Here is an 8,909-nt window from a genome sequence, read left to right on the forward strand (position 1 = left end):
TCTGTAGTGTCTCTAGCAGTGATTTCAGAAAGAAGGTTTTCGGACTCGGTCTGAATTACACCACCAGCATTTCTGCTTCACCAGCTTACAGGTGGTTGGTCATGGAATTTCTCAGCCTCCATAACTGTGTGAGCCAGTGCCTGTAATAAATATATAAATATGCTATTGATTCTCTTTCTCTGGAGAACCTGGACTAACACAGCCCCTTCCTCTATGTTCAAAGCCAGGTGTGGAGTATATTCAAACCTCTCTCGCTTGCTCTCTCTCTCTCACTCTCTGCTGCTTCTGCCGTCACATCTCTATCTCTGACTCTGATTCTGACCCTCCTGCTTCCCTCTTATAAGGACCTGTGTGTTACATTGGAACTGCCCAGATAATCCAGGATAATCTCCCCATTCCAAGATCCTCAATCACACTTACAAGCTCTACATGCAAAATATATTCACCCCTCCTCAACATTCGAATAGTCTCAACCCTTCATACCACCATACCAGGAGATTTGGGATGGGCCATGTAATTCCCTGAAAATAGACTTTTGACCCCACTAGTTGTCATCAACTCCTGTTACTGAAAGGAATCTTGCACTGTCCTGTTCTTTCCTGGGGCCCTGGTACCTGCAGTCTTAGAATTTGCTGCCAGTTTCGACGGTGAAAAATTGCTTCAAAACAAGAGCCAATCTGTAGCCTCTAGTCACTCAGGAGTCTCACATAGATTTTGTTTTGTTATTCTTTGATGGTCACTAGAATTTAAGTTTCCTTCTCGTTTCTGTAGTCTCTCTAGCATTGATTTCAGAAAGAAGCCAGCAGCCTGTGCTAGTTCACCATCTTGACAGAAACTGGAGGCCACAGGGGAAATGAGCATGAAAATGGTCCTGAAGCTAAGTGAGCAGTAACCACAGGAACAGAAACGGAGTCGAATAAGCAGAAGGAACTTCAGCTTATCCATCCAAAGGCACATCAGTAGGAGGGTGTACAAACACAAAATGAGAAAATACAGTAAACAGAAAGGCTTGAAAATAACAGAGAAGATATCTAGTGTAACAGTAATAAAAATTCCTCAGTAAATAAAATATTGAGACTCACAGATTGGATTTTTGAAAAAGACCCACAGCATAGTGTCTATAAAAGACTATCAAAACAAAAGATGCCCAAAATGTTTTTTCAAAAAAAGTTGGAAAAATGTTTGGACAAATTTGAACCAAAAAAAAATTAGTCTATCAATCTTGATCTATGGCAAAACGGAACTGAAAGCAAAAAATAAAGTGATAAGAAACGGTGGTAGATAGAAATCTTAAAAAAAAAAAAAAAAAAAAAAACCAAGATATCCCCTCAGGGATACACACTCTGTATAATCTCCTCCCCTTGATTGTGGGTGGGACATAGAAATATAACGGAATGTCATTGCTGGGATTAGGTTAGGTTATAGAGCACAGGTGACACTATTTCGTAGATGTAATTCAAGTCTCCAATCCGTTGCTCTGAGAAAATATAAAGGCATATTTCCCTGCATGGACCTTACCTAACCAGTGAGTCCTTAAAGGAGAATCTAGAGAAGAGTTCTACTTTCAGGATGACAGAGTGGGGAACTCCATGGACCCATTCACCCAAGAAAATGCAGGAAACCCAGACTATGAAAAACAATCTTGAAAAAGAACAAAGTTGGAAGACTCATACTTTCCAGTCTCAAAACTTACTATAAAGCTACAGTCATCAAAATGGTATGGTACCAACATAAGGTTATATAGAGAGATCAATGGAATAGAATTGAGAATCCTAAAGTAAACTCATATGAGCTTGGAAGAGGACCCCAAGCCTCAGACGAGTCCACAGTCTTGACTGACGACTTGATTTCAGCTTTATGAGACTCTGCTCACAGGACCCAGATGAGTCTGACCCACAGAAACTGAGAAACTCAAATAATAAATAGATGTTTTAATCTTCTAATGTTGTGGATATTTGTTATATAGCATAGAAAACTAATACAGGAACAAAAATAAACAAAGGAAAAAATAGGACAAGAAAATACAGTCATCAAAACATTTATATATCATCATTGCCGTCTAACAAATATCTAGCAAAAAATAAGAGAACTGTAGAAAAAAAAAGATAAGTGACCAACATTTTATTTGATAGTTCTGAAGCCAAAAATGTTTAAGTCCAGAAGACAAAAAATAAGCAGAGAGGAAAAGACTTCAAGAGTACTCTAAAAATGTTTAGTATAAAATGCCACGCCCCACATTAAAAATTATAAAATTAAGGATTTTTGATCCACAGAAGACATAAGAAGTCAATAGATAAATGACAGTGTAGACAAGGACATTGGCCATGTCTGAATTAATACGTAGAACAGAAAATCAGTGTGAAGATAAACCTCATAGCCAATAGAACGTCCTGTGTTTCTCAAAATCTGTTTTGAAGGACCAGCCTTTTTTGGCATTTCCAATCAATTACAGACTGTATTTTTAAAATATAGAAAATATAAAATATATTTTATATTTTAAAATAAATTTTAAAATATAGAACTAATTTGAGGTTATGTATGATTTAGACGGCATTTTAGATTTTTCTAGCAATGCACAGGATGTAAGCCTGGGACATGTCTGCGTAAAATATAGACCATTGCAGAGATAATGGGTATCATCACTTAAAAAGCAGCAGAACTCTTCAAGTGGGGTGCTGCCAGGAGGCTGGAAGAGGAATGGGAGGAGGCCATTCAGGGTCTGTGGAGCTCAGAGAGCAGATGGGGCAAAAGATCAGTATGGCATGGCTGGAGACCAGACAAGGGGTTCTTCATGACAGATAGATTTGTTGCTTTGATCTGCTGATTGCATTCCTGGGCTGACAGGAGAAAGGAAATAAATAATAGCAGATTTATAGTGGGTGATTTTGTTTTGAAAAAAGTAACATTTGGGAAACATCAGAAAAAGGAGATAAGTGGCAGTTGCAAGTGTTCCTAAGCCTTTGATTTGTTCTTTACTGAATGCCTGTGGGTCCGTGTGGTTGGAAACTCAAGAGTTAGAAGGGCAGTTGGTGATATGGGTAGTGGACTCGTTTGACCCTGAGTTCAATTTCAGAAAATCCCAGTAATTAACCACAAGAGTAGCTCAGTGCCCTAATATGAAGATGGGGAAGGGGCTGTGGTGAGGGTTAAAGGAGATGATTTCAGTGACACATATTTTACAGTGTCAGGTGTGTGGGGACATAGCTCTCCTGTCTTTCTCTTCAGACTCCCTCACTCCACTGCTGAGGTTTCAATTAAGTCCTAATTTTAGGAGGGGTCTCAGCAAACGCATTCCAAAGAGCCCTGCTGCTTCAAAACATGTCACCCGATAAGATGTAGAAAACATTCGGAGTTTGACAGAGATCTAGAATTTAGAAATATATGTCAATTTTGTGTACTATAACTTTCAAATAAATTTTTACTTCCTACTTATTCAGGCCACTTAATGACTGAGCCAAATCCAGAGAGATTTCTCCAGGACACAAGACAGACTCGTGGATTCTTCTGGCTGATCTTGGATATTGACACATTATTCAAAACTGTGCTAATTTGAGGTCATGATATAACTAACAAGAGTGGCAGGCACAAAATTTACTAACCCTATCAAAGCTGCTTCCGTAGCTCATGACTACTAGACACCATCAACTCAGTGAAATCTGCAATGGGGCCATGTTTTTAATTTCTGTGAGAGCCGGAACTAAAGAATACAGGCCATGGACAAAATACTAAACTGCAGTAAACACGATTTCTAAAATGTTGGAGTACCTTAAAGAACCACTTCACAGCCATGGCCTCAAGCACTGAACACCTGAGGACTTCATGTATTTCCGCTTTAGGCCCAAATTTTCTGTTGCTCTACAAATAGTGGTGATGCTTGATCCCTAAGAGAAATATAAAATGAAACCAGTGGGATTTTGTGTGGCTCAAGGTAGAAAACAACTGGCATATTGTGAAAAAGAGCAGGATGCCAGGCCTTCCTTGTGAACTTGGAATTGAAGGTAAAGGTGCCTCCATCAGTGAGCAATGCTGACCAGAGCTCAGGGAGGGTGTGGTTGTGCTTGTCCGGAACAGTAGGCCTGGGGTCCATAAACAAGGGCTCCACCCCTCCCCACCTAAGTGCTCTCAAATCCAAGGGCCAGCAACAGATTGGTTTTGCTAACCATGCAGACACACCTTTGGTAATATAAATATATCCTATCAAATTTTGGAAGCATGTTGCACACAAATCCTGCACAGAAATTGGCTAAAGGACGAAAGCTGCCCCATCTTTTTGCCATGACAGTTGGAGCTACCCAAAGCTGTTTCTGAAAATTCTGTCCCATAAGCCCTTATGGCAAATTCATGCAAATGAGCCAGCCAGGAAAAAGGCAGACTTCTTACCAAGAAATATTCATTCAAATCACCCCCCAAACCAAGGATGGAGGAGTAAAGACTCCCTAGCCCTTCTGTTCAGAAAGACTCCTCCAGAAACTGTTGCACTGTCTCTTTGTCCAACGCATGTCCGCCCACCACACGATCCCCTCATCTCTCTGCCCCTCCAAGGTTGATCCCCCACCAAGACCCCAGCAGAGAGGCGTGCTCATCAGGATGGGTGTCTGTCACCACAGTGCTTCTCCCAGGGGCAGTGAGGGATGCTGACAGCTATGAAGCCCTGGCTGGGTCCTAGATGGGTAACACAGGTATCAGGATCAGGTGGGGGCATGCAGACTGGAGCTGCCATCTTCTGAGCCCTGGAGAAGACATCGTTGTGATTCATGCAGCCCTCGGTGTCTGCAGAGGGCAGAACCTCCTGTCAGCTTCAGTGACCTCCTCTGACCCCTGGGTCTGGGCCTGATCCCTCTGCTGAAGAGCCACACACTGTGAGCCTGTCCCTGAGATGGAAACAGAGGGGACACATGTGGCTAACAAAATGTTCTGCATTCTTTTGAGTAGATAGATGAGAGTATAGAGAAACTGGAGAAGGAAGAAAGGAAGGAAGGAAGGAAGGAAGAGAGGGAGGGAGGGAGGGAATAGAAGAATTAATGGATGGACGAATGAGCACACAAACCAACTGGTGGGAACCTTACAGTAACTGCCTCAAATCAACCAGGAAGTTTGATTTATTTAACACTCTACACCTGCAACCAAAGTAATAATGATGATAATAAATTCGCCATTGCTTATCAATGGCTTATAAACAATATAGGAGAGAGAAAACTGCTCAGGGACTCAGAAAGTGCTTTGAAATGCCTTTAATTCTGCCAGGCTGCACAGATCTAGGACTACAGACTGTCACACTCTGGAGGAAGAGGGGACTTCTGCTGCAAAAAACCATAGGCTCTGTCACCACCTTCTCTCCACACAGGTGCTGTTCAGGAGGGTGAACTGGGAAAACCAAGATCGAACATCTACTATAAAAGTGCAACGCACCTGAAAAAAAAAATTGTAAGACTCAAATTAGAAAATGTAAGCATTGAGAGCATCTAGCATGCAATAGGGTGTTAAGATGTATTAAACAATACAAAAATAAATCAATAAAAAGCAAAAACAGTCACCCAGGAACAGGGCTTGAAATGCCTAAGGCTCCACCAGGACAACGGGCACAGGTGGTTTAATCCTCCCACCTGAGCCTGAGGATTTCCGAAGGGATGCCTGGTTGAGTCATCATCTGACCCCTGAAACATCCTGTCCACTCACAGCCTCCAAAGAGCATATGAGGGTGGATAAGCTGCCCCCACCCTGTGTGTTCTGGGGGAAACCATGGGCTTACTAAAGGGATGGCCCTGCCAGTCACCCACCAACTGAACAGCAGCTGCAAACCTACCCCAAAGGGAGGCTGCCCATGAGGCTGGGGGTTGGAGGGTGAGATCAGCCCCACTGATCCTGTAACTCTGATTCAGGGCATCCTCAAGCTCCAGGATCCCATCGATCACGTGTGGGTCATGGAAGGATGGTGTCAGAACTCAGACTGACCAGGACACATCCTTACCACGCAGGAACTAGAGGGACAGGTTGGGTGACGAGAGAAACTAGACAGTCCTCCAGTCCCCAAGAACATGAGCAAAAGAAGAGTGAGGGCCACAGGGAGAACACTGTCCGCCTGGATCTTGAGGGTCTCAGGAAGGTACAGGGCTGGGACCCAAAGTGAGGGCTCCATCCAGAGACGTAGGCCTTGCGGAATCTGCAGGTACCTGTGTCCAGCCAGCTGGGCTGTGGGCTGAGGGCTCTCCCTGACATTGAGGGCCAAGCTCTGTCTGTCAAATAAATGCCTGCCTTCTGCCTTCACTAAGGGAGCCCTGACACCAGGTGGGAGAGGGCCAGGGACCCTCATTCTGCCCTAGGATCACCCCAGATGCCTTTCCTAAGCCTCCCCCCAAAGGCCTGCTTTGACATTATTTTTTATTCCTGAGAGATTCATGATTTGGGTTCATTTTATTCTCAAACCATTTTCTCTCCTGTGCCTTCTTGCAATGGGCAATTGTCAATGTCTTCATCATGTTTCTTACAAACTGTACGCCCCATCTCCAAGTCCATTAAATATATCAACGTCCATCTCTGTCAAGAAGAAATTGGAATGAGAAAAACAAAGAGAATCAAATAGAAAAGTTGCCAGAAGAGGTGAATGTTAATATTATGCAAATAAAGATATACATATCCTGTGCAATCTTTCTTCTCTTATTTTTTATTTCAAGTTTCTTGTTTCAAATTTTTCTCTTAATTCTCCATTTTTTTTTTTTACAAAAACAGATATTCATTCACTATACCTAAAGCATGCACTAGAGTCTTTCCTGTAGAACTCTTCTTGATGTCTAATACCCAGCAGTCATATTGACAGGACAATGAATACACAGGGTGTGGACCATCACCTGATTGAATCCTACACAGCAGTACAGGCAGTGTAAACAGAATGGCACTATCCCTTGGGAGATAGATCTAGATGGTAACCTGGGGTGGGGAGTCCTGGGGGCTGCAGTGTTGTGTACTTTATGTGAGTGAAGACTGCACAAAAGTACTTGAGAATATTAATTGAAATAAATATTAAGGTTGTTTTTCAGTATGTTTATTAGGGTGCTATAAAAAGTTATTAAAAGTTATGGTCATTTCTGTAAATAGAGGTTCATAAAACTCAGGAAGCACCCAGAGAGAGAGAAATCAAATCCAACCAGGAAATCTTCTCAGGCTGGAGCTCACATCTCTCCTGAAAGTTGTCTAAAAAGCAGACATCCCTTGGGGATAGCAATCCATGCAGGTGACAATGATATCCACTCATGCCCCTACACACTCACACAGTCATGCTCCAACACATCAACACACTCACACACACTCATGCCCCAACACACATGACCTACACACTCACACACTCATGCTCCAACACATCAACACACTCACACACACTCATGCCCCAACACGCATGACCTGCACACTCACACACTCATGCTCCAACACATCAACACACACACACTCATGCCCTAACATACACCAACTCACTCCCAGTCATGCCCCAACACACACTCATGCCCCAACACACACCAACAACACACACACTCATGTCCCAACACTCAACACACATGCACTCCTGCCCCAACACACACACACTCATGCCCCAACATACACCAACACACTCACACACACTCCTGCCCAACACACACACACTCATGCCCCAACACACACCAACACACTCACACACACTCACGCCCCAACACACACCAACACACACACACTCATGCCCCAACACACACACACTCATGCCCCAACGCACACCAACACACACACTCATGCCCCAAAACCCAACACACACACACACATGCCTCAACACACACCAACACAGATACCCACGCTCTGACACTAACATGCTCACATGCTCATGCCCAACAAACACCAACTGCACAGTCACACACACACTCATGTCCCAATATACCAACACAAACACACTCTCATGCCCCAACACACCAACTACACACTCACATCTATGCCCTGACACACACCAACATACACACTCATGCCCAACACAAGCCAACACACGCTTGCACCCATGCCCTGTTTGCAGGGGCTACCCTCATTAAGGAAGTAAAATAGAAAGCTGGAGCTCTCCTAATGATACCTTGTATTTAAATTATATGCATATTTTCAGAATTTGGAATGCCATTGCTCTTTCCTGCAGACCAAGGATCCACCCAGCACTGGCCTGGCGCCAGGGAATGCACAGTTCATGGGGAGAGACAGCAGCTGCTCACCTTGTGCTGGCTCCGGCGTACCTGCAGAAACTTGTAGGCAAACTCATCTTCCTGGTCCTCATTGAACTGAAACACAGCATACTCCACAGCACTGGCGAAATCCTTCGAGTTCTTATCAATGTCTACAAATTTGCAGCTGCAGACATGGGTTCTCAGCACGATGAGCCCCACAAGCAGGGGCACCTTCCACTGCATAGCTGTCTCCAGAGTTGGCACTGGAGGCCAACTCAGTGGAGGGGAAGGTGGCCACCACCGCTGGTGACACCTTTCCCAGCTCTGACCCCACGTAGCACTGCCTAACAGAGGCGCTGAGCTGCTGAGCCTCCCTTTGACTAGTACTTCTGTCCAGTGCCTCTTTCCACTCCCCCACAGTGTTCTTCCCACTATCTCCAAACTGAAGGCCAGCAGAAGGTCACATAGCCTTGGACCCACAGGCATGTATGCTACACACAAGCCTGCACATTTTCAGGGCCGCCTCTTCTGGCCCTGGTCCAGCCCTGATAAGACTGGGGAGGAGCTCTCAAGCCCACCTGCCTTGCCTTCATGGGGCTGCATCCCAGGACTGGCAGAGTGATGGGAACGCTTAGGAATAATAATGGGCACTGAGTCCTGAGCAGTTAAGGGAAGAGCCATGTCTGCCTGTGACCCTGGCTGCAGTCCATGACCTCAGGGAGCCTCGGGAGGGTACGGGGGGAG

General features: G+C 44.4%; 1 protein-coding gene across 1 annotated transcript; it reads right to left on the minus strand.

Moving 5' to 3' along the window:
* Positions 1-5,322: 5,322 nt before the first annotated feature.
* Positions 5,323-8,408, minus strand: LOC105533778 (cystatin-12-like). Its single transcript, XM_011972306.1, has 3 exons — positions 8,214-8,408; positions 6,424-6,534; positions 5,323-5,364 (listed from the first exon to the last, which is right to left on the minus strand). The coding sequence occupies exons 1-3, from the start codon at positions 8,406-8,408 to the stop codon at positions 5,323-5,325; spliced, it is 348 nt and encodes a 115-aa protein (XP_011827696.1).
* Positions 8,409-8,909: the final 501 nt, after the last annotated feature.

This window comes from Mandrillus leucophaeus, unplaced genomic scaffold (genome assembly GCF_000951045.1).
Source record: "Mandrillus leucophaeus isolate KB7577 unplaced genomic scaffold, Mleu.le_1.0 Scaffold1285, whole genome shotgun sequence".
NCBI classification, from domain to species: domain Eukaryota; kingdom Metazoa; phylum Chordata; class Mammalia; order Primates; family Cercopithecidae; genus Mandrillus; species Mandrillus leucophaeus.

Coding starts and splice junctions, on each gene's coding strand:
- LOC105533778 (XM_011972306.1), bottom strand. CDS start 8,408: ATGCAGTGGAAGGTGCCCCTGCTTGTGGGGCTCATCGTGCTGAGAACC. Junction 6,535..8,213: donor TACGCCGGAGCCAGCACAAG/GTGAGCAGCTGC, acceptor TCTTCTTGACAG/AGATGGACGTTGATATATTT. Junction 5,365..6,423: donor AAGGCACAGGAGAGAAAATG/GTTTGAGAATAA, acceptor TGGTTTTCCCAG/TTCACCCTCCTGAACAGCAC.